Genomic DNA, 26,841 nt, shown 5'->3' on the forward strand with positions numbered 1-26,841 from the left:
TGCCAGCTTACATTTTAACAGCCTGACTTCTCTCCTTTCTCATTTTCTATCAAGTGTCAAAATGAAGTGTGGTATGTGTGTGCATGTGTACATATATATATATACATATATATATGTATATATATGCATGAACATAAGAAGCAAGACCTCATTTCCTGTGCCAGAACTCTATGACTGATTGTTCTTCAGATGCTTTTGAGAGGTGCACAAACATTACAAAGCAGAAACAGGAGGAAAAGGTGGGTTGTGAGAATATTTTTTTTAATCTGGGCCAAAAGATTCCCAGGATTAGAACGGTTCCAATTCCCCTGTCAAGTAAGAGCTTGTAATTTATACTTCTTCCCGAGCTTTCAACCTGTGAAATCTCATCTGTAAAAACAGATGCCAGTCTAAAAAGTCAAGCTCCAAGAACCTATCTTTAACAAGCTTTTACAGCTAACTCAAGTCACAGGGTTGGGGCCAGAATTGTTACCATTTATTTCTTGCTCAGTTGAAATGGGTTTAACATAACTTCCTGCTTTTAAAAACATGGCTTATGCAAAGACCTAAAAACTTGGATATGGAAGCAGCTACAAATGTCCCTTCTGTGAAATCGTCAAAGAAAATAAGGTTGATTTTCCTTCCAAGAAATGAGCATTTAACATGTCAAGGGACCATACCTGGAGAATGCCCGTTCTTTCTCCACAGATACTAGGAGGGAAAAATATGTGAAAACAAATGAAATGGCCTTTTCCAACAAAGTCTATGCCTCCCCAAGACCAATCATCTCATTAAGCATGACAAACAACCCATAAAATATGGTGCTATATGCCAGGTGTTGAGGAAACACAAAGAATTTTATAGTGTGAGGATGTAGATAGTAAACAGTTAAGCAATTAATCTACAAATGAGGCAAGTTCAGGTAGTGGTAGCACTATATAGAAAATGGAAGAGGACATCATGATAGAGGATGGTCGGAGCTGCATTAGAGCTGGTCAATGTGGTTATAGGTTCATTCTACTAGGAATTATGGTCATATTCTATTTACTTACTATGGAGCTTTAGGTGGGACCAAATACCTGACAAAGGAAACACCTCCCCTCTCTCCTCTACACACAGATTTGAAATTCATCTTTGCCCTTCAGGGTCCATAAGGAGATGCTCCTAGAATTTGGAATCCATAGGGTAAACAGAGAACTGGAGCTGGCTATGTTGGCTCATGCCTGTAATCCTAACTATTCAGGAGGCTGAGATCTGAAGACCATAGTCCAAAGCTAGCCAGAGCAGAAGTTTGTGAGACTCATCTCCAATTAACCAGTAAAAGGACAGAATTAGATCTGTGACTCTAGTGGTAGGTCACTAGCCTTGAAGAAAAAAGTTAACTGAGAGCATGAAGGCCTGAGTTTAAGCCTTTATACCAGCAGACATGTACACACACATACATGCACACACAAATACACATACACACACAGCACAGCAAGGCAAAAAGGATAACCGTTGAATGGCTAGAATCATGGTCAAAGGTCCCATTTGAGATAGAGATGGTGAAAGGAGGCATGCACCTGCCCCTTCTGGGTCTTAGCCAGAAGTTCAAGGCAATTCTGAGTTGCAGAGTAATCCAAAGAATGTCACTGTAAGCATCCCTTCTCACATCCTCTGTAGCCTGACAAGAAACTCCAGCTTCCTGAACATCTGTGCCATCATTATGTCAGTTATTGCTAACTAGAGACTTGAGGGATTTACCCCCATGATGCCAGAAGATTGTAATATCCATGATCACCATCAGAAAGGTGGGTCTATATTTTCTTAACTTTTTTTTTGGGGGGGGGGTCCGGGTCTTGGAGCCTGAACTCTGGGCCTGGGTGCTGTCCCCCAGCTCTTCAGCTCAAGGCTAGCACTCTACCACTTGAGCCACAGCACCACTTCCGGCTTTTTTCTTTTTGCTTATGTGGTGCTGAGGAATGGAACCCAGGGCCTCATGCATGCAAGGCAAGCACTCTACCACTGAGCCACCTTCCCAGCCCTATTTTCTTAACTTTTAAGCTCCCGATTCTACCTTAGTAAAGTGAAGATAATGTCATCCTCCTGGAGTGCTTCTGAGTATTAAATAAAGAAATGCAACTAAAGCATTTGGCCAAGTACCTGACTCTTTGCAAAGTGCCTGGTACTTAACAGCTATTAGCCAACATCACAAAAAGGAAAGTGTTTTCAAAGCAGTTTCTACATAAAGTACCTCTTGTGCTAACTTAATTCTTGATTAACTGGGCAGTAACTCACTGTATCCTTGGTTACAGCTAAGAACCTCTTGACATCTGGTCAATTGGGAGCCAGGGACCTAATTATCCATATACATGGGCTCTGGTTCTTCATAATATAAGATAGGAAGAAAAGAAAGGAAGGAAGGAAGGAAGGAAGGAGGGAGGGAGGGAAAAGGAAGGAAGGGAAAGAATAAAGAGTTGGCATGATCTCTATAATAATAGAGATACAGATAGTCTATTTACAAAATGTCCAGGTAGGAAGGAGCCTTCCTAAGTGACACTAAGTCATAGAACCAAACTGGGTCCCAATGGGACCAGGCCTTATTCATCTTTATATAGCATGGTGTCCAATAAATGTTTCTTCACTTTAGTGGGAAAAGCCTTCATTTGAAAGTCCTGTAGTATGAAACATAGTGTCAAGCTCCTTAACTGATAAACAGTTAGCACTTGAAAAAGTTACTTCACCTCTCTTGGTCTGTTTCATCATTGGACAAGGAAACAGTTGGATTTGATCATCCAACCAGCTCTGCTCTCTGCTTCTAGAAGTCTGTTTCTCTTAGTCTCCCTCTCTCCTGCTGGGTAGTAGCATTTTACTTTACTGTCCAGGTGGCTGTGGTGTAATGAATGTGTCAGGCAGGATAAACTATCCAGTAAAAGAAATAGTAGACAAAACAAGAACAGAAAAGTGTGACCAGCTTCCTGCTCTCAGATTACACCCAATAAAGCCTTCCAGCACACAGAGCCCAGATAAAGCCAGTCCCAAGGAAGCTAGAGGGAAAGAATGGTTTCAATTAAGAGAAACAGTACAGCAAACTGATTTCCTTAGAGAGACTCTTCCTAAATTACTACAAACAAACCCAGGGCTCCCTGTTGTGAATCTCAACATTTGGGACCAATTCAAACCATTGTTAGTTCAATGCTGAGACTTACTTGGCCTGCCAGAGGCACTGTGGAGCAGATTCTACCTAAACAATGGGGAAGCCTGTGCCTAGCCTGTGGGTTCCCTGTTCTTTGGTGGTCTTGGAGGTCTCTACCGCCTTTGGGAAAAGTTCCTATCACCTCTCTGAATTGCCTGCCAGTAACTTTGAATGTTTTTTGCCTCTCAGTACTCAAAGAACCAGAGAAAAATAATCTAGATTCTTTTTGAGGGGGGACAGGTAGCAAAGAGAAAAGAAAATGGAGATTCCTTAAGCTTTTGTGCCCTCCAAGTACTGGAAATAGAAGAAGAGGATGAATCCCATAAAGTTGAGAAGGAATTTGCGTTATTGACACAATGGAATTCTATGCCTCCATCAGAAAAAATGACATTGCCCCATTTGTTAGGAAATGGAAAGACTTGGAAAAAATTATATTAAGTGAAGTAAGCCAGGCCCAAAGAAACTTAGGTCCCATGGTTTCCCTTATTTGCAATAACTAGTCTGAGTCAAGCAGAAAAGGTCAGATAAATTGATGTTAAATGATATGTATTCAAGTGTTTTTTTTTCTTTCAGGTAATTGTTTCTAACACATTTATAAGATTAGTTCTTTGTTGCTTTGTATGTCCCTTCCCCATGGTATAACCCCTGCTTTCACTGTATTTGAGGTTGGTATAATTTGTGGAGGGAAAGGGAAAAAACAAATCCTTTAAAAAGGGATACTGATGGATCCATTGCAACAATGAGATGTACAAGTCGTTTTGTGGAAAAATGAACTTTACAACTTTGGTGGGGGGGGAGGGAGGGTTGGGGGGGGGGTGAGGAGGATGGGAAGGGGAAACAAAGGAGGAGGCTACAATGCTTGATAAGAAATGTATTCATTATCTTGCCCGTGTAATTGTAACCCCTCTGTACAGTATTTTCACAATAAAAATTTAAAAATATATAAAAAATTTTTAAAAAAGGAACAAGAGATCTTGATGAATTCCAACCACAACACACCATCTTCAGCCAGGATGTCTTAGTTTTTCAGTCAATAAAGAAGCTCTGATGAGATTTGAACAGTCATCTACTCAATACATATTTGCTCAAAGAAAGTTGGTGGGGAGGGGTTAAGTCATTAATATACACAGAGCACCAGGAGAGAGTCTGGATCAAAGCAGATGCTTAGATAGAAAATGTCCATCTTTTTCCTTCTCTCACAGTAAGCTAAAACCTTGGGCAACTGGCTTTGACTGTCCCAAATACTGAGGGAACTCATAGGTTAAAAATTTAGGATATCCCGATACTATGAAAAATCATTTGTACTTTGATAATCCACTGTTTTATCCCCAAAGCACAGTCTAAAGCCACACTCTCACAACAATTACAAGCAAAATGGGAACCTGACACAAAGGTAAAAAAGTGCAAAAACCTTACTCTTTTCTGAGGTGTGGTTGGGAGTGGCCAGATCTTCCTTTCTTTACAGGAGAGCAGAACTAAGCAGTTAAAGGCAATTATAGGTATTTTTGGAGATGAGAGAATTGAATACCCCAGTGATTGACAAGTAAGCACTTTATGCACGCAGAAACCGGCCCCCTCATTTGCAACCCAAAAATTCCAAGCTGAGGCTTCTGGGGTTGGGGGAGAAGGGAATGAGGAGTGGGCTCTGGAAAAACTCCAGAATGCTGTATTAATCTGCCTCCAAGGGCCCCTCTGTGCTCTGAGGCTAGGGGACAGCCCTGTAAAGAAACTCCTCTGCCCAGGACAGAGGCACATATCATCTCCTTTTCTGGCCCCACCAGCAGCTGCCAGGATGGAAGGCAGGAAAAGCCAGTCCTGCTGAGACAAGCAGCCTGGGAGATTGACTGTAATTGTGCAAGTAAAGACAGGACCTGGAGCGTGCTTCCCTTGTTCCCTTTCCCGGATCTGATCATGGCCGTCTGTTTTATCTGCTCAGCAAGTGTTCCAGCAAGCACATGTGTGCCAGCACTCTGGAATGACCTCCCCACCAAATTAAATGAGACCTTCCTGGCTAATTTCATACCCAGAAATGGAATGAATGTTTTCCCCAAAGCAGCTAGAAGCATTCACAACTTTAACAGGAGCCCAGCGAAAGCTAAATGGAGAGGACTGTGATTGTTATGATCAGAACAATAGCCATAATTATAACTGTTGAATGCTTACTCCAGGCCAGAAATTCTACCATGATCACCCTAGTCCTTAAACAATCTTAAGCCACACATATTATCATTCTATTTTTGAAGATGAGAAAACTGATGCAGAAAGTAAATGAATTGCTTTATGGCAATGTAATTGATGAGTGAGTGGCACAATTTGAACCTGGACATACCTTGCTTTTAGAGCACCCAGAAAATCCCTATCAGCTTAAAGACTGAACTATATAGACTAAACATTTTCAAAACTAGCTTTTAAAAGAAGATAGGTGATTCTGCTTTGAAAGCTAGGAGACCTGATTTGAGAAACATTGCTTCCTGAAGATCTGGGAAGCTCATATTGAGACAAAACCGAATAAGTTTTCCAAAGCTTTGAATGATTCAAACAATATAGGATACAAAAATAGCTGTTGGTTTCCACTCACCAAAAGATATAAAGAACAGGAAGTTCAAACACATCACAGGACATGAGAAATAATACCATAGGAAGCCTGAGGAAGGAGGGTGTATCTGATGATACTTATTTGCAATGAGAACGGATTATCCCAAAATGACCCAAAAGGGAACTGCAGGGAGCTTCTCCTCTTGTCCCAAAAAAAGGCTGGAGTCTTCAAGGCTTGCTTCCCTAAACTGTGCCCAACTGTTCCATTTCTAAAAGGAGACTGCTTCCTCCTTGTCCTTCACGTCTATCCTGAGTGGTCAGATGTGACATATATTCAGCTGCCCTTGTGACAGTCTTGCAGGAAACCATGAAGAGACTATCTCTCGGATGATGCCACACAAGGAACAGCCTGAAAGAGGAAAGATAAAGAGGTAGCCTTTGCTTTTGAAGCATTTGTCTCTTATTCTAATAGAAAAGCTAAGAGAAAATAGGGATGATAGATAATAGACACCAAGATAAATTGGAGAGATAAATGATACAGATTGATATATGATACAAAGGTACATGATAGGTAGATAATAGAATATAGGTAGGTAGGTAGGCAGGTAGGCAGATAGATAGATAGATAGATAGATAGATAGATAGATAGATAGATAGATAGATAGATAGATAGATAGATAGATGATTTTTTTTAAACTGGACTTGGAACCCATAGCCTGAGGTAGATAATAGAATATAGGTAGGTAGGTAGGCAGATAGATAGATAGATAGATAGATAGATAGATAGATAGATAGATAGATAGATAGATAGATAGATGATTTTTTTAAAACTGGACTTGGAACCCATAGCCTGAGGTAGATAATAGAATATAGGTAGGTAGGTAAGCAGGTAGATAGATAGATAGATAGATAGATAGATAGATAGATAGATAGATAGATGATTTTTTTTAAACTGGACTTGGAACCCATAGCTTGAATCTACCTCCCAACACTGAAATAGGTTGGAAAAAGAGAATCCCAATCTCAACCTCATTCAGTCGCCACATGTCATGGGGTGCCTCCATGTGCTGGGCACGTGTTAGTAGGACCAGGGCATCTAGACAAGGTCACTGTCCCAGTGGAGGCTATGGGTCAGAGGAGAGGACATTAAACAAGTCATCACAGCATGGAATCTGTCCAAACAGCAATGTAAGGTACAGTGGGAGTACAAGCTTGCTCTAATAGAAAGCCTCCCTTTGGACTGTCATTTTAGCTGAGAACTGAAGGATGGATTAGGAACTATCTAATGTTCAGTGAGGCTCGAAGTCAGAAAATTCACCCTCAAAATAAAGCATCAGTCAACAAAAGTCACACTCAGAGGTCTACCTTTAAGCATCATAAATCCTTCAACTTTATTTTGGTGGTGTTGATTTTCTTTTAAGGAATGGCAAAATAAATAAATAAATAGTCCTGAGAGCTTTTCCCTCATGATATTAAATTTGTGACTTAACTTCATGGAGGCAGGATACTGTCTAAGAAAGCCCCTGTTCATTTCTAGGTTGATAAAAGAGCTGAGATGTTGGACTATTGATTGAGCTCTAAACTCAAAAAACTATTAGGAGTGGTTTCTCCTGCCTCTGAAAGGATTATAAATATGAAATTCAATCATTAGTTCCAGAATCCCTCAAACTAAACCAGGCCCACTGGGTTACAATTCAGTGTGAGAACCTGGGACGTCAGCCCTGGGAGTAGGACATTAGCTAGAACCATGAACTGTATATTATACTTGGGAAAACCATTAGACTCCTCTCTGATACAAAAGGATAGTAACACCAACTGCAAAGTTAATGTGAAGACTGGATTCCATAATGGAGCTGAAAACACTTCATGCACATTAAAACACTCTAGTAGAAAAGTGTAATCGAGAAGAGAAGCTAGTCATTTCTTACAGGGGTCGTCATTTCATAATTTACAGGAAAAGATGCTCACCCAAGGTCATGGAAATTTATTTTTAATAGATTACTGCAGAGCAGTGGTCCTTGTACATGATTTAGCTCCAACAGTGCTGAGATGGATTACAAGTAATAAATTTATAATAATAAAGAACTCAAGCATGCAAAAAATAGGCCATTTCTTATGAATTATAACAAATGTAAGGTTATTCCATGATAAGTAGTTCCTTTTATGGGAGAAAGGAAAAGATAGTTATTATGACTGAGAATAAGCCACAGAACATGGAAGCCTCAAATACCAGTATATCTCCTGTGTAGATTCTACTCATGAAATGTTTCTTTTCAGAAAAAGTAGAGGATGTGGCTCAGGAAAGCAAGAAATTAACTTGGCCTTTTTTCTATGGCCCAGATAGAATTTCAAGCCACAACTCTACCAGGCAAATTGACATCTTTTGGGGCCTTACTCATTGTAAAAGACATTGTCACCAAAACAACAAAGTTCTAACTGAACCCACATTTTGTCCAGAAGTCCTGAATTTGTGCATTAGAGGAGGAGAAGCCCAGATTCCCAGCTCCAATGGCTAGATGATGATTGTTTTAAGTCAAGCACTGTGACTCTTTGCCAGTGATTGCTTAAGGTATAAGTATGTGATCCCATTTGTGAGGAATAGTCCTTCTTATGATGGAGAATGACTTTTTCATAGGGAGTCTGGAACTGGCAGGTTGGAAAGTTGGGGAGGAGGGACAAAAAACCACCATAGGTCTTGGCAATATCACTGACTCCAGGATTGTCCTACCTTGTTGCAGGAGATACTATTTTATAAACATTGATAATTCTGTTACTCCCAGGGATATTTATCTAGTATGTACAGATAGGGGCATACTAAGACACATATAATGCGTGATGATCACATGAGCAGATGCCCAGATGGGTTGTAGCTTATGTTCAGTTATGATAGCTCTAATTCCTTGTGGTGGCATACACAAGCTAGCACAGCTGAGTAAACATGAGAGGAAGTAGGGAATAACTTTGAATTTGTACTGCTTTACCAGCCTTACCGGTTGACAATCAACACTGGGACCCATGGTGCCTATAGTCTACAAATTGTAGAGTATCTTAAGTGGAAGGAAGTATCACTTAACATACTTCCAACTCTAAGTTTGTACTCTTATTTTGTTATCTTTCCACATCTCTGCCACTTTTCTAAGAGTCTACTCTCCTTATCTTCAAGAAGTCACCAGATGCAAAGGAAGAAAAGAAGAGCCCACTTAGCCAAATGGCTAGATAACTGTATCTAGATAACTGTATCTTCAGAGTTCTTCACTGTTCCTCCTTCTTTACGGTGTGACCATCGGGGGTCACCCAGCAAAACACCCTATTATACACATGCTAATCCAAGCCAGGTTCCAAGATTCAACCATAAAACCAAGAAACTTTAAAATAAATAAATTAAAAAGTGGATGGGTTTGAATAGCAAACCAAAACCTAACACTCTAGATCCCTAAGTGCATTACCAACTCTACCCTCCTCCCATGCAGCCGCTAAAACACCTCCTGCACAACACAGAACTTGGGTTCTCTAATCCTCCAATACGTGTTTCTAAAAGCTTAGTCACCTTGGCTGTCCCCATGATTCTCTTTTCACCACTGTTACGGGGCAGATAGGATAAACCAGTAGCTTTCAAGATGTTGAGAACTCTTTTTCTTACTCAGGGGATCCATGTGCGAGACGGCTATAAGAGGGGTTTGGCTAAAGTTACTGTGGAGTAGTTTGAACCCCCTACCAGACTATACTTGGTCCTGACAAGTGAAGATCTGAGAAGGTCAGCCAGTAGGGTCCTCAAAGACCTAAAGGGATACTGCAAACACCATTAGTGCTAGTAGTCTATGGGCCTCAAGAGATGTACATCAAATGAGATCTCCCTGTCCCTCAACATTGTTAACACAAGTATATATAATTAAACAAGGTCTCCAGATTTGTGTGCTGTCTATCCCTCAGATAGACTGTAATTTCCATGAGAAAGGCTATGTTTCTCTTTTGAAAGTCAGATCCCCAGTCTCCTTAAGAAGTAGACACATGTTGGTATTCAGTCAATATGCAGAGAGTGAACAATTAGATGGGTTGAAAATCATTGACTGAGACCAAACTCAAAGAATTTCCCAGGCTGGGGCAAAGCTGAAGCCAGGTTACTATAGGCCTTTTAAGTCAAAAAAAGATCAAAATGAACATTAAATAAGAATATCCAAGGCAGTGCACAGGTCCATCACAGTGTAACCACTCTATGTTGTTTCCCATTCACTCCCTCTTGGCTTCTCTTTTTATGATCCAAGTCATTGTGGAGTGGTCAGCCCATTATGCTCATTTTGCCTTGTCTACCATCTCAAAGGTGAAATGCAAAGAGTTTGGGGAGGCAGAAGGTTTCTGTTTTGCTGCTAACTCATTGTATGTTCTTAGACAAGCAACTCGAAGTCCTTGATTCTTCTTTACCTTCATCATCTAACAAGACAAGTGGGCTATACAATTTCTAACCCCCTTTCCACTCTGACATGCCATTGTTTTTGGCTTTTGGTTGCCAGGCTATGTAATTTCTTATGATCTCTCCTCTCTTCCTCTAAGAATGGTGCTTAAGACCTATGGGGACCTGTACCTTAAAAGGTGACTCTTCAATCCTGGCAAAGCATCAACATAATCGCTGTATCCCTGCCTTTAGCACTTTGAGTTACCCCAGCAAGTGCATTGAGAATCCTCTTGGCAGAGCACCCCAGTCCGCCCCCCTCCCACCCCACAACCTGCCGCCAGCCTGAATGTATTTGTATGCCTCAGGAAATGGCATGACCAAGAAGCCTGAGCCAATCATAGGCCCTCCTAGATAAGAAGGGTATGGAAGCTCCTAGAAGACTGATGAGCATTCCAGAGAGTACAATTTCAAACATTGAGGTCAATCAAGCAACAGGAGACCATGATAAGGGTGAAAGTTACCCCAGGTAATAATAGCACCTTGTAGTTTTACATCACGTGCTTCTGCCTACCTGCACAAAACACTTTCACACCAGCAGGCAAAGCTGGAGAGGTCCAGGGGAAGCAGAGGGATTATTATCCCAGGAGTTTCACTCAGCATATTGAAGCATTGGATAGATAAAGCCAATAGCTCAAGGTCACACAATTAGGCTTTCACTGGGTGGGAATTAGAGCAGAGTGTCCTAATCTTACCTAGGGGCTATTTCTAGTAGACTCTTGTTGGAGCCTTTTGTTTATACCTGGGATCTATCTTATCTTACCTGCCCAGGTAGTTAGCCTATTTGTTCCCTTGGGGATGAGTAGTGGGAAACTTGAGTGTGGCAGAGTGGGCTGGCTAGCCTGGGCATAGAATAGAATATTCTTGACTTGGATACTGTGAGCAGGACCCAGTGGGGCCATGTGTGGAATTTTTTTTTTTTTATTTGAGAGGCACAGAAGAGCTTCTAGTGGCAGCTGAGAATGCGGAGGCTCCAGGGCTGATAAAAGTTGTAATTAGTGTGCATATACAACACTTTCATCTTCAAAGCCTTTCTGCACATTAGCCAGCTATTTCTCCTATCACCCCGCATGGGTGAGGCATCATTTTTGTCTTCTCAGTTTCCAGATGGAGAAGGTGATGTTGAGAAGGAGGCCCTTTGCCAGGAAGTCTGGCCCTTGTTCAATCAGAAGAGATTCTTGGCTCCCAGCATCTAACTTCACTTGGGTGTTGGGAAAACAGAATGGGGTGAATCATAAGGGAAAACATAGTGACTGAACCCATCCTCTAGGTTCAAGATTGTTTTTAGATTGTTCTAGAAGAAGGTGGAGTCCAAGATATAGCTAGTTGTCTACATTCAAGAATGGGGAAACTCCCAGATGAATTCTATACACAGCTTCCAGAAATATGGACTAGAAAAAGTCTGCTGCTGTACTCTCCTGTACTCCCATGATTCACAGGATTGTATCCTCCAGATTTTGCCCATGGCAGACATTGCTAATAGATCACAGCACTCTGCAACAGAGCCAAAGTTTGGCTTCTTAACAGAACTCCAGGCAGCCTCTAGTCATCAGTAGAAAATGTCACATGAGTTGAGGTGCTATTTGCTATTGCTACAATGGGTTTGTTTGGAATTTACTCTCCAAGATAGGTAAAGATATCAAAATTCTCTCTCTACCAACACTGGGGCTGACCTGTTTCCAAACTCTAATTATCACAATCTGACAGAGTGAGTCATGAGAACTGAGTCACTAGGGCAGAAGAATTGGGTCCTGTGCATAGTGCCACCATTGCTTGATCATTTGGGATCTGTTGATCCTCATCCCTTCAATAGGGACTCTCTTATCCAGGCAGGTTGACCTCTCTTCTGACCCCAACCACGCCTCACTTTTTACTTCATGAATCTCCTTTCCCTAGGGTTCTCTTCTCTCTCTGTATCCATCTGTTTTCAATACTCAGCTCATTTTTAGATATTAGAAGAGGATTCCTACATGAGCACAGGAGTTACCTTACAGAGTTTTCTTGGCTTTTGTCTGATTGCCCAACACATTGGCTTGATATTCTTTCTTCTGGATGATTCTTTCACCTGCTTAATTTTCTGTTGTTATTAAATTGTAAGGGTTCTGAGACCATGAGGCCTTCCATCTCCCTTGCTTTCTTCCCCAGTGCAATCACATTATACACTTTAGTAATTTGAATAGGTCATTTTGTCACCAAGTTAAGACTAAGGGAAGAACCAAGCTGAAATGTTAACCTTCTGCTGGCTGTGTGGATTCTCATTTTTCCTAAAATGTGAATTGGCTGGAGGTACAGATGAATGATATGAGAGCTGAACCTATCTGGAATTTTATTTTAATTAATGGTTAGTTTAGCAAGGCATAATAGCTTATATCTCTCATACTAGCTCCTCGGGAAGCAGAGAATCATGGTTTGAGGCCAACCTGGGCAAAAAGGTCTGTGAGATTTCACCTCAATCAATAGAATCTTTGGGCATGGTAGCATGTGTCCATTATCCCAGTTAAGCAGGAAGATTACAGTTCCAGCCAGACCCAATTAATAAAAACAAAACTAAAGCTAAAATTAAAATCAGAAAGGGCTAGAGATGTGGCTCAAGTAATAGAGTGCTTTGTTAACAATGGTAAGGCCATTCTTACCTTTGAGATAATTCCCTTCCAGTCCATCGGAAATGTATTCCTTTCCTAATAAATTTCTCTAACACTTTAAACAAACAAACAAGTAAAGTCCTAAATTCAAACCTCAGTATCACCAAAATAAGTTGATAATCGATAACTCAATAAAAATCAGTAAATAAGTAAATAACTGACCGAGGCTAGATTTAAGATTAAGGATAGCCTTTGAACAAACTCTTCAGCTATAAAGTCTGCATGGTTTCTGCTCTTTTTCTCCTAAGAGTTTCTCTGTTTTGAGAGGGAAGGAAAAAAAATCTTAGCAAGAGCCTAGAAGGCTCTCTGTAGAAGCAGCAACTCACCATCCCAGTAAGCCTTCATTCTGTATTGATTGGGACTTATATAATTTATATGTAAATTATATATGATAGATATGTAATAGATGTCTGATATGAATAGATACACATCTATTTACATCTACACACACACACATCTTTCATTTAATATTCTCCTATTGTTTCCCATAGGATACTAGAGCTTACCCTCTAGGTACTGCTTTGGCTGGTTCATTTTACTCCAATATATCACAAAGGTTCTTTGAGGGAGACAGAAAAATCCAAGGTACTCATGAAACTTCAAGTGACAGACACAATCTTTTCTCTTATTTCAGGAGTTGGGTTTTCTGGCCACCCAAACTAATTTTTTTTTTTTAACACAGTTTGAAGTAAGGAGCATTGCATTAAGATCCTGTTGAGGCTGTGGTGTAAGCTGCCTTCGTGGGACATGTAAACTTCTCTGACCTGCAGTTCTTCATCTGTCCTCTCTTTACATAGCAGGGTAGTTGGAGAATTTCTATGGACAGTATGTAATCCCTACAAGTCATTTATATTGTGCCATTCACAGTGTAACTGGTCCCATATGCCTGTTTCTGAAGTGGATTAATAATTCACTTCTGACATTTAATACAAACCAGACATCACTTTTTTTTTTGGCACTACATTATAGTAATGTTATTTTTGCCACCAAGTTTTATGGAGTTTTAGGGTCTTAGTGGGCCCACAGGGTGGTGAATGTATACAACACAAGGCCAGGCAAAGTCTTTGGAAATCTACCAGAATCCACCCTCATTTTACACAAGGAAAAATGGAGGCAAGAGAGGAGTGAAGAGATTTGCTCAACATCACAAAATGCCTCGGTAATGGAGAACAGTAACACTATAAAAACCATTTCTATTCTTGGGGAGCTTCCTGTGCTAGACACATTGCTTTAGAAATCATGTGTTAAGTTTCATTCTAGACACTTAACACCTGCCACCGCCTTAGCTCATGGTACTCTTGAACAGCAGAGAGGGATTTGTTTCATGGTCTTTATGCTTCTTCACCAACCGCTCTCTGGAGCCAAGACCTCTCATCCTTTCTGACCTACACTTTATATCTGCTCATAGAGAAGAGCTTTAGTCTAGTTTTGTCAGTCAATGTTTGAAAAACACTCTCTTCTATTCTTTTTTTCCTTTATCATGTAGTGACTTAAAGCTAACATCTTTTATCTAAGGGCATGATTTTGGCCAGAAGGCCAGTTGCAAAGGTAAAGGCTAACAGGGCCAAACCTTAAAGGAAATCAAGATCTCTATTCTAGGGGACAAAACATAATGAGCTCCAAATAACTCCTACTTTGCCTGATGTGTCAAACTTCAAGACAAATTCACATACAAACTTAAGAGTATGATGAGAAAAGAGATTTCAGAAGAGCTTGAGATTCTCTACAAAGAGCACTAGCTGAAAAAAATGTTTAAAAAAAATAGACCAGAAAGAGAAATAAAAGTTGAAAAAGAATTAGCCAAAGCCTATAGCAATCAACCACTAATGGTAGATGATAGAGATTGCTTTGTTGAGTCAAGTGGAGGAATGTTATTCACTCAGTCAACAATCTAAATATTTATTGAGCACTTACTATAGGGTGAGGAAATGTGTCCACAGCTGAGAGCTATAGTGCATACTAAAAGATAAAGAGGCCTAGGCTTTTCCCTAAGAAACTTTAGAACTATAACACACCGAAGAGATAGCCCTTGAATGTCTTTGTAAAGAGAGATAGCTGTGTGGTGCTCAAGAATTAATTATCAGAAGGAACAACTAGTAAATCTCAGGAAAACAGAATATCACTTAGAAGTGCCTAAAGGGATGAGCCTGACTTCTTAAGCTGTTAACCTGAAAACAACCAGCTTCACCACCTAGGATTCAATGCAAAGACCTACTTCAGCTAGATTCACCTAAATTCTTAATTGCACTCTTACAGGGTAAGAGCGCCTGTCCTCTCCTAGCAGTTGAAGACCCCACAATTCGTTGGTGGCTGCAGAGCTTAGGTCAGCTGATCTTTTGCAGACACTGCAATGATGATGGTGCTCAGCTCTGGTGGATTTTGCTTTTTTTTTTTTTTTAATTGGGCTCATTCAGCATTGTTAAGGTCACTAAGTCCGATGTCCCCCATGAGTTTTGCCTTCTCCCTTCTTTGGTGGCTTGTTTTTTCAGCCAGGGGCACCCAGAGAAACTTACTTGTTCACTTGCTAGACCAAACAAATGAAGACCACATGGTTTGGGCTAGAACAGGGTGGAAAGACTTGAGTACCCTTCTATTTTGGGTTGTTTTTTGTGCACTGGGTCGTGTGGCCTGACCTGAGAAAAGTCTCCTTTCAGTTCCCTTCCTTTCCTCATCAATTCCAACTGCTACAGAGAAGGCCATGGAACTAAAGATCCTTAAGTAGAAGACAAAGATTTTGCTATTATTCAGCTGATTTATTTCCCTGCTTTGTCCAATCACAAGTCAGTATTTGATGATGGAAAAATGCCAATCAGCAACCTCCACCCTTCATCCAGGTGAGAAATAATGAAGTGATAATGAACAACCAACTCAATTCACCATCCCTTTCAGTACCGAGTCCTCCTCAACTTCCCAGGACATACAAAAGCTTCAAGCTCCTATTCAGTGAGGGGAATGAATGAGCCACTCAGAGCATGAATGGGAAGAAGTTTCCATTACCATTTCTTTCTCCTCCATTTTTCCAACTCCAGTCCCCTCCTCAGACATGTTTAAAAATGGAAGGCAAAGCCAATCTGCTTGTCATCACCCTTTCCACAACTGATTCCTAAACAGTTTTTCTTAATTTTAAAAAAAAAAACACCAACATAGTACTACTAGGTATAATCGCTTAGGTTCCTAGAGTATTGTTGTATCTTAATGTATGAAGACAATTACTGCAATTTAGTAACTGTTCAAATGCTGTATTTTTACTGTATTACTTCCCAAATTGAGGCCTTGGCCATGCTGTTTAAATTCCCTGTGCCTCAGTTGCTTTGTAGGTAAAAGAAGAATGGTAATAGCAGTCTTCATGAGATTGGTGCATAAATTGAATTGGTTGCTGCACAGAAAGCTTGAGAATGTCAACAATATATAATCAACTTTCTGTGCTAGCCGCTATTACTAATAGTAACAATAAATCTCAGAAATATGCAACTGGCTACAGCAAAGCAAATGCAAAAGGTATAAGAGCTCTCTAGCACCATGAACTTAGAACCATCACCGAGTGCATCCTGCAATGACACCATAATAAATGTTCAAAAACCACCAGTCACGTGAGCAACCTTTCCCTCTCCCCCTGGAGTCTTGCAATTACCCTTTACTCTCAAAAGCTGAAGACCTTGAGGAAGTTTTTTGGGGACCTGAGTTTTGCAACTCACCTTTGGGTGACTCAGTCCCTCCTCACCCACCCTGGGATGTGTATCCATATGCCCACACTTGCCTTAGGAGGGATACTTGCCTCAGGAGGGCACACCTAGACAGCTGGGTCCACCCCAAACTCAGGGAGCAATGACTCTGTGAGTTTCTCTACCCATCCCCTGATCTTGTATGATTCCCTACCTCAGAGTCTCACCAGGCAGTGATGCCACTGGGAGATAGGACCCACCTACCCTGGCTGTTGGCAGCTTTCCACTTGGCAAGGTCCATGGAGAGGAGGGAAATGTGCTCCCTGTCATATGCCAGGCTTCTTGATGGACTTAAACCTTTTGGGGGCTACAATAGTTCCAGGTTAGACAGCAGCTGGTAGAAGATGGGAAGAATTTTCTGCAAAATCTATCTGCTTCTCTCTCAATCACTACTACCTTCCAGAAGCATGTACAGGGGTTTGAGGGGTATGGGGTTCTCAAATAAGGATGTCACTCTCAAGAACAGCAATAATCATTAAACCTCCAAGCTGACCACTGCTGAGGAGTGTTTTATTTTGAGGTTTAAACTCTGAAGCACTCTTACACCTTTGGCAGTTGGCTCTCTTATTCCCATCTCTGCTCAACTATCCAGTAATTCGGTCTTTCAACTGGCATCACAGCCAGTAGCCACTAAAGCCACAAACAGACAGTGAGTGAGGTCTCTGCTTGGGCAGACCAAACCTGAGCCAATCCTTAGGCAGATGGCCAACTATCCATGCCCACTCTTAGCCCTGCCCAGAGCAACACAGAAATTACCACTATTGTCAAAAGCATATAAATTCACTTGCAGTTTCATGTGATGGCCAGTATACTTCTATTTAGGTGCATATAGTTATTTCTATATTCTAAAAATTCATTTCAATTCAACAATTACCGGTCACCACTAAGGGCTAGCACTTGTGGTCAGGGACCACAAAAAGTGTATGAGATCTAATCTCGAATATCAGGGGCTCCTGTAAGGCTGTGGGAGGCAAGAAAGAGAAACACCTTTTCATTTCCTCTGGTTCCCTAACTCCTTCTTGGCCAGTTTGGGATAAGCACACTTTTTAAAGACAAATTTCAACTTGCCAAGTGAATGGCCCGTGGAGCTCAAATGTATAGATTTTCCTAAAGAACCCTTGTGTCCCTATTCAAGCAGACACAAAGGAAATTGAGTCATCGGCTGCTTGGTGTGCAAAGCCTGAATTTCTTCCCTCTGAGGTAGCAAAGATCCCCTTTGAAAACCATGCAGTGAGGGCAGCATGCACCATCAGCTTGGGTCCATTCTTTCACAAGAAACACTTCCCTCTCTGGCCCTGGGTGGGGTCTGCTGAAACAAAGTTACTGAGGAAACACAATTGTGGCCATTGTCTTTTTCCCAGCTCCCCTCCACCCACTTCTGTCCATCTGAAAGCCTCTAACACCGAAGTCTGATTTTGACATCTCTCTTGAGTGGCCATGTGTCATTCAGAACTTCACATTTGGTTTTGCTCCAAGATCCTTAACATCCTTAACATTGTGTGTGTGTGTGTGTGTGTGTGTGTGTGTGTGTGTGTGTGTGTGAGAGAGAGAGAGAGAGAGAGAGAGAGAGAGAGAGAGAGAGAGAGAGAGAGAGAGAGAACCGGGGCTTAAACTCAGGGCCTGGGTGATGTCCCTTAGCTTTTTTGTTGTTGTTCAAGGCTCGTTAGTGTACTACCACTTAAGCCACACCTCCATTTCTGGCTTTTTGATGGTTAATTGGAGTTGAAGGGACTTTTCTTACCCTAGCTGGCTTTAAACCATGATCTACAGATCTCAGCCTCCTGAGTAACTAGGATTTAGAGGTATGAGCCACCAATGCCCTGCTAATATCCTTGACTATTATAGAGGACCATGTCAACCCACTGCCTGGTACCTCAATACTTCCCCTTACTGGGAGCACATGCAACCCAACCCACCAGTGAGCATGAGAGACTAAGGATTGTGTGGGTCACTGCATCTGAAATGCCTGCAGGGGCAGTGTGAGAATGTCTTTAGGGCCTCTTTCTTAATGTTCAGGCACAGAACACTGCCCCAACTTGTCTCTAAGATGAGAAGCAGCCTCTCCCTGTTTTCCAAGGCTGCAAATGAGAGCATGTCTAGAGGGCAGCTGGACTCTGATAAGGAAATTGACTTATTTTAGCAACAAATAACTAGGTTGGCATCTCTGACAGCTGTGGCCAAGCCTAAGGAGAGACAGGTCAGAACAGGGCAGGGCAGCCAAGAGCCCACAGCCTTTGTGAGGGTGAAAAGCCATTCCTTCCAGGCCATAAAGGCCAAAGGGGACATGGAGGGTCGGAGACCCATACTCAATGTCCAAAGTCTTCCAAAGGCAAAGTAATAATAAATGGAAACAGCACTGAAGTCTTACTGGAGTGACATCAGACAATGGCAAGTCCCCACTGCACTGCTGTGTTCTCGGACAAACCACGTCATCTTTCTGGGTCTTGCATGGTCCCTGAGCTCTCTTGCTCAGATCCTTAGATCTCAGTCTTTTGAGTAGCTAGGATTACAGGCATGAGCCATCAGCGTCTGGCCTATGAGTCTTCGTTTCTTGATCAAGAAAATGGAGTTAAGTAGCCGGGTGCTGATGGCTCACACCTGTCATCCTAGCTATTCAGGATTCTGAGATCTGAGGATTGTAGTTCTAAACCAGCCCAGCTCGGGCAGATAAGTCCATGAGACTCTTATCTCCAATTAACCATGAGAAAATCAGTAGTGGTGCTGTGGCTCAAGTGGTAGAGCACTGGCAGAGCTCAGGGACAGCACCCAGGCCCAGAGTTCAAGCCCTACACCTGACCAGAAAAACAAACAAATAAAACCCAAGAAAATACTAGTACAAGAAGTGAAGGGAAAGTATGGCTCAAGGGGTACAGTACCAGCCTTGAGTGAAAATATAAAGTCCTGAGTTCAGTACCATGCTGAGACACACACACACCACATACCACATACACACACACACACACACACACACACACACACACACACACACACACACACACACACACACACCAGATTTGTGTGTGGGGGGGGGAGAATAGGGGTAATTAAGACAACTTCTGCTAATCACCAGCTCAATGCCTAACATAGAGTCAGTACTCAACAGGAGATATTTCCTAGGGAAGGTCTTGGGACAATACTTTGTGTAGGACCATCTGAGTCCACAGCAGACTGGCAGGTTTTTAAAACATGAGTGCTCCTTAACCACCCAGTGATGTTCCAGGAGCTTTACAATGAGACACTGAATCTTTTTCAAATAACTTTGCATTATGGGAAGACACAGACATCATTATTATATTAAACTCAAAGTGAGTGTCAAGGAAAACACACAGTTGTCATGAGTGTGTGAGATAGAATTTGAGGTGTTAAAGAACACAGACTCCCTTATCACAGTCAGTGGGGGGAGGGGGGAGGGTGGGGATCTTACAACTCTCAAAACAGGGTTACTTCAGAAAATGAATGTGAGACAGTCCCTCAGAAGGGAAGTCACCAGCCCATCTCTTTCTCATGATCTGCTTCCTCTTCGGAAAAAGGAGGGGTTTTACTAAATGATCCTTAGCATATCCATCTCTGAGTCTCCTATACTGAATTAGTTTTTTCTTGAATGAATGGACTAGAGAGTAGTCATAAACTAGGAATTTTGGTATCCCAGTAGCCCCTCCTACATGGGGTGAGTTGGAAGAAAATGGAACCTTTTCCTACCGGCTGCAAGCCTATAACACCTGCACTGGTCAAGACGCTTTCTTTGTAGGAAGTAGATCTCCACCGTGTGCCAGGGGAAATAACTGAATTAAATGACAGGGGGTTGCTTCCTAGTGTCTTCCCATGGGAAAACAGAGCCAAAGCTTGAACTCTCAGCAGGAGGAGGCACCTCTAATACTCAGTGGGAAAGTTGTGAGCCAATCCCAAGCCCCAGGGCTCTGAGAAGCACCCCCACTTACTCAATACCAGGGGTGTAATTCCCTGGTTGTGACCTCTCTTCACAGGGGAAAGTAGATCTGTGTACAGAGGAGTCACTCCCTCACCTTCTACAACACTCATTCTAGATACCTGTTCTCCAGCTCTGAGTTGATGAGTCCAGTATTCCTTAACCGCCTTTGGCTACTTCTATATTTTTGATTTCGGATACAAAGACTAGACCAGCTGGGTGTAGATGACTCATGCCTTTAATCTTAGCTGCTCAGGAGGTTGAGATCTGAGGATCAGGATTCAAAGCCAGCCCAGGAAGACAATAGGATAAAATTATCTCCAACAATCTGATCTCCATTCAAAGCTTATCTCCAGCCAAAAGCCAGAAGTTTGGCTCAAGTGGCAGAGCCTTGAGTATAAAAGGCAAGTCAGAGTGTGAGGTCCTGAGTTCAAGCCTTGGTACCAGCACAAACCAAAAGCAAACAAAGGCTGGACAGTTTCTAAAATTTCCTAATGGTTTTCTGAAGCCCATCACTCCCAGAAAGGAGCAACCACAGTGCCTTTCCTCCACCCTCCCTTTTCTCCTTTCCCCTTTGCTGGCTGAGCCACTAAACCTTCTGCTAAGTCATGTCTCCTTTCCAAGTCTCAGTTCCTTTCTAGCAAATTTACAAGCACGTGAAAGCCAGAGCTCAGGCAGTCTCCGCTGCTGGCACTCTACTGTGTTTTCTTCGAATGCTGCTGCCCAAAGGGACCTTGCAAAACCAAGGTTGGAGGGAGCCCCATGGTTTCTAGGAGAGCCTTGAGTGTCAGGGTGGCCCTTAAGAACTAGGGGAGGGCTTTTCAGTGGAGAGAGCCTTGAGTTTGAATCCTCAGAAACAAAGCAAAAGACAGTGGTAGCTTGCCAACAAACTTCCCTAGAAGCAATAAGAAACCTGCACAGCGTCTTTCCTCTGAGGAAGTCCCCAAGCCCTCCCTGCCCCTTTTCCCTCCTCTCTCTCCCACCTCTGAGCACCAACCAGTTCCCTTTAGAACTTCCCCCAGGGCCTCGACTCCATCTGAATTCCCCCATCCCCCAATTCCTTCCCTACTTGGTCTATCCCATGCCTTCTAGCCCATTCTAAATCTAAGCTCTGGACCTCAGTGAACTTTATTCAGCCTCACCTCTGACTGTGCGAATACCTGCAAGTTACTAAACCTCTCTGAATCTTCTGGTCCCTCCAGTAAAACTGGCCTAATTAGCAGATAGTTCTCACTGGGCCACTGTGAAGGTAAAATGAGATAACATGTAAAGGATTTAACCCAGAGCCGGTTGCAGTGAAAACTGTGAAAAGAATCGGCTAGTTTGGAGTGCTATTATTACTACTATTGTTCATGTTACTTCAGCTTCAGAAATCAAATTTCTAAATCCCTACCTCTTCCTAGTTGAAGACACCCAGGGCAGACGGAATCTCTTGCCTGTTACTCCCTCTTCCATGTGGATTTAATAAATACTTGCTGAGGAGAATCCACCATAGGCTGGCTTAATGACCCAGCTGGCACTTCTTAAAAGAAAAAATTAATTTTGCTAGCGATAAGCAAATCAGCCATGTAATTATCTGCTCCTATACAGACAAAGAAAGGGAACACTAGATGGGGAGCCAGCTGGAAACCCTCACGAGAAGCCCTTCCCCTCCACAACTAGCAAAAGTCACTAAATTCTGTTTGGATGGGATATTGAGGTCTCTGCTGTGGCCCCTGATATGGGCCACCTTAACATTTAGATTTCTCCAAGACTCACTGGCAGTAGTAGGAGGTTAGAAGGATTGGTCCAGCCATGGCCTCTCCTAGGTGTCCCGGCTGACTTAGACTGGAATCTTCACCACAGAGATACCGCAAGCTCCCCACAAGCCATATAGTGGTCACTGGCTAGAGCTGAAACCCGGCCCGGGGGTGGGGTGGTGGGGAGGGGGCGAGCTACACGCCTCTTCCCTGGGAAGCCCAAGGTCAAGAGTTCTCCCCTAGCCGCTTTCTGGCCACCTGGCTGACAGCAGCGTCCCCCCGCCTCTCCCCCGCCCCGACTACCACCGATCTAGACACCAGCAATTTTCCCAGCCAGCCGGGCACAGCCCAGCCAGAGAGGGTGAGAAATCCATGGAGCCCAGGATCCTCTTAGTCCACAGCCGCACGCATCCAGTACAGTTACTTGCTTGCCATGTGCTCAGGCGCTAGCGACCTCGCCCAAAGCCGCGCGCGCCGGCAGCCTGCCCAGCAAACTTTCTCCTCCTCTTTTCTCTTTTCCTTTCAACAAAACAAAGAAAGAAAAAACGGGTGCTTCCCAACACCATGCTTCTCCTCCGACAGCTTAGCGCAAATCCTCAGCCCTGCTTTCCTGAATGAACCCGATCCAAGTCTCCCTAGCTCCCACTAGACGGCAGTTTCGCCTCCCTTCCAGGGAGGGACGCAGCTAGTGGGGCTGCGGGCAGGGCAGATCTGGGCGCTCCTAGGCTCCCACTCACCGGCTGCCCGAGCAGCAGCGCTCACTCACCGATCTGTGTCTGCGCCAGGCTCAGTTGCACCAAGCAGTAGAGTCCCCAAGCTGCGTGCCACCAAAAGTTGTTCATGGTGTGGGAGCGAAGCGAGGGATCGAGTGGAACAGGAGGGTCGCGGTGCACTGGGGTGGGTCCCCCGGGGACTGGCAGAGGACGGGGACGAGGAGAAGGAGGAGGAGGAGAAGGAGGAGGAAGGACCGGACCTGTCAGAGGCTGGGGGCCTTGGGCAATGAGGCCGCCTCGGAAGTTGGCTGCCGTTTTTATTCGAGGGTTGGAAGAGTGATCTAAGAGGGAGGGAGCGCGCGAAGGACACACCCAAAGCGAGGGGGCTGTGACTAAGCAGCCAGGGGAGGTTTAAAGACGTACTGGCCCGCCTTCGCTGCCCCTCTGTCCCCGCCCTGCTCTCTATGGAAGTTATGAGTAGGGGCTGCTGCCCCGGCGGGTGCGGGGTGGACGGCGGGCCGTCGGCGTCGCCCGTCACCCACTGCCCGGTGCGCCCCAGGACGCACCTGTCTCCCCTCGCCCGCCAGCCCGCCCCTGCTGCTGCCCGGGGATGGAGGGCCGCCTCTCCCCGCTGAGTTCAGCCTCCCGCCTCATCTTTCCCCGCTCAACTTCTTGGAATCTGGCTGGGGCGGGGGGGGGGGGGGGGGGGGAAGAGGGATGAGTCTCTGGATTTCCCAGGCTGCTGGACATCCTGGGAGAGGAGGCGGGGAGAGCCTGCCCTGGATGGTGGGGCTTTCCCAGGCCATAGCTTAGTGTGTGTGGGGTGGGGGAGGAGGGCGGGGAGGAGGGACGGCGGGAGAGTTCCGAGAGAACTCAGCCTTCTTTTTTTTCTTCTCCACAGAGAAAGTCCAGCTTCTTGCCCCGACTCCTGGGTGGTGGCCAGCCATGGGGGTGTTCACTCATTGCTCCCAGAATGGAATTTTTATCCTTCCACCCACCCACACCCATTCATCCTTCAAATACACTTCCTTCTACGTGTCCTTCTACCTATCCTTTTACACATTCTTCTACAACTATCCATTCCCCCGCCAACCATTATCTGTCCGTAGCTATCATTTTTTCCCATGCATTCGCGGATCCAACGGTCCATCCTTTTTTAACCTAGCCAGTTCCTCCATCCATCCACCCATTGTACATCTTCTCATCCCTCCTTTTCTACATCTTTTTTTTTTTCACATCTCTACATTAAGCGGCATCTTTTCATGCCCTCTTCTCCATCCACCCACATCCCATCCGCACACCCACTCTTCATCCATTGTCAACATATCCATCACCATTTTACCCTTTCTCCTACTCAGCCACACATCCAATCCTCGCTCCCATTTACACTCCTATGAGAGCTATGCAAACATCAGTGTACTTATTCCAACCAATAAATCTCAGAGGGGTAGAGATGGGCATTTTCTTTAAAAGCAGAAAATTCATCTTTTGAGTCATAATTCCGTATTCAGTTATGATGAGGTAATATTTGGGACTCAAAAGCAGTATTATTTTAATGCAAGCTATTGAAGGTAAATCAGAACAGACTTCTTATCCAAAGAGATCCACGGACATGCAAGTGGTTAGCAGTGGCTCTGGCAAGACCTTGAAGGAACAATGGAAGAACTTCTGACAGAAGGGAAGGTTTTTGTAATTTACTGAAAGAAATGAAAAGCTGCGAGAAACACAGCCAGTCAGCCACCCATCCATTCACTCATCAAACACATAGGTACCAAGAAAAATAATCCCTGGCCTTGTCTTCAGTGTCCTCATTCTCAGGTAAGCAATCAGGCTCACAAGGAAGTTATTACCCACAGTGTGAAACAGGTTGTAAGATAAAATCAGCTCTCTGTAGATTTAAAAATATTTGGGGGAAAAAGTGCACCTGTACTAAAAATACACATTTTTCCCTAAGCAATACATCTTAACAATGTTTTGCATATAAATGATGTGTGTATTATAAGTTACCTAGAGATTATTTAAAGTCTATGGGGGAATGTATATAGTGTGTACTCTAATACTGTACCATTCCATATGAAGAAAGCACATCTGGAGGTTTGGATATCCCCAGGGAAGACCTAGAACTAACACCCTGGGATGCTGATGGATGACTACATGTTATTCAGGGTGCCATCAGTCCTATGATCCAGAGCAAGGAACTCCATGCCTTCCTGGGTCAGACTAGAGAAATTTCCCATGGGGGATGATAATTGAACTAGGTTTGGAAAGAGGAATAATTATACAGAACCTACAGGAACAGGTCACTGCCAGCAGTAGACTGTAGTGAGGAAAAGCAAGGATTTAGGAACAGAATGTTCATGGTCAAGTTTTGTCTTGGGTATTAGATGACCTTGAAGGGGGCAAAGACCTTTGTATGTGTCAGTATCCTCAAATATACAATGGGCTTAATAATAGTTAATTGTGCTGCTTTATACAATCAGTGAGAATTAAAGCATTTATATTAAATATATTAAATACTAGATGTATTAAATACATGTATTAAATACTAGATATATGCATTAAATACATGCATTAATATGTATTAAATACTAGCTATGTATTAAACACTAGATATATACATATATGTACATAGTAAACTATATGCACATACATATATGTATGTGTATATGCATATGCTGGAATATTAAATCAGCTAAAGAGACTGGGTGGGAGACAGTAGGACACTGTAAACTGTTTAAGGGAATTGTAATTTTTCCAAGTTCCTATAGGAATTTTAAAAATGTAAGTTTTTAAAAATATTATATTAAAGTACACATAATGTAAAATTGACCATCAAATTCACTTCTGTGGCATTCAGTATTTCCAGAGTTGTCTAATGGGGGTTTTCAGCTGGAGAGAAACTTGTGTCTTATGGCATTTTTAGGATAAGTATGTGGGGATAAAACTCTCCAGCTGAACCTCCTCCCTAAACCCTAAGGTGCTGGCAACCATGATTCAAGAGACTGTTGGTCTAAAATGAAGATAGCAGTTCTGAGTTGAGTTTTTGCCTCCAAGGTAGCACTTTGAGAAGTGTGTCAATGGCTGGAAAGGTCACCTTCTTCTTTTTTTTTTTGGTCAGTTGTGGGGCTTGAACTCTGGGCCTGGGTGCTGTCCCTCAGCTCTTCAGCTCAAGGCTGGCGCTCTACCACTTGAGCTACAGCGCCACTTCCGGTTTTCTGGTGGTTTATTAGAGATAGGAGTCTCATGGTCTTTCCTGCCCGGGCTGGCTTTGAACCGTGATCCTCAGATCTCAGCCTCCTGAGTAGCTAGGATTAAAAGGTCACCTTCTTAAAGCAACTAGAGGCTTCAGGCTCTAATGAGGAAGCAGCCCAGAGGGGTTTCATGTTGAGGATACTGGGAATGGGTGGATCTTAACAACTAGAGATGTCTTATGCAACCTGGAAATTGCTTGGAGATCCCTAAGAAACATGGCTTCAGAATGGGCTGTCCCTGGCCTGTCTCATGTCATCCCTCTGAAAGTTCTGTTTTATATACTACAATATTGTGGAAGATTTTATTTGGACAAAGGATTTTTATTCCCAAAATCTATAAAAATCCACCAAACTAGGTAACCACAAATGCTGGTCCATTTTGGAATTCTAGTAAACAATACTACCAATAAAGACTTTTATAAAGGGGGAGAAGTTGAAAATGCTTTGCAAACTACAGAGGGACATGCAAATTCTGGCTAACGTTTATTATTAGGGTGATTCTCCCAGAGGGGAGTCTCTTGCCTGTCTCTTCCCGATAGTTTGGTGAGGGGCTGAGGCAGTTTGCCCCCATGCCAGAAATGACTCATTTCAAATTACAGACCTGAGTCAACACCAGCCCTTGGGAATCCCTGGCTCACCTCTCTGAGCCCCCTTCTATCCCCTTTCCAAACACACACCGCCCACATGGAGGGTCACATTAAGCCATGTCCAAC

General features: G+C 43.2%; 1 protein-coding gene across 8 annotated transcripts in view; it reads right to left on the reverse strand.

Moving 5' to 3' along the window:
* The window catches only part of Cd44 (CD44 molecule (Indian blood group)), an 85,567-nt gene extending 62,359 nt beyond the window's left edge, over positions 1 to 23,208 (reverse strand). For 7 of the 8 annotated variants that reach the window (XM_042691420.1, XM_042691418.1, XM_042691417.1 and 4 more), the window contains exon 1: positions 22,931 to 23,092. In XM_042691420.1, the coding sequence (XP_042547354.1) occupies positions 22,931 to 23,006 (76 nt within the window). In that variant the 5' untranslated portion in view covers positions 23,007 to 23,092. Of the gene's footprint in view, positions 1 to 22,930 lie in introns of all 8 variants that reach the window. The other variant, XM_042691421.1, reaches the window with a different exon arrangement.
* Positions 23,209 to 26,841: the final 3,633 nt, after the last annotated feature.

The sequence above is a fragment of the Dipodomys spectabilis genome, unplaced genomic scaffold (assembly GCF_019054845.1).
Source record: "Dipodomys spectabilis isolate Male_0828 unplaced genomic scaffold, ASM1905484v1 ptg000145l, whole genome shotgun sequence".
NCBI classification, from domain to species: Eukaryota; Metazoa; Chordata; class Mammalia; order Rodentia; family Heteromyidae; genus Dipodomys; species Dipodomys spectabilis.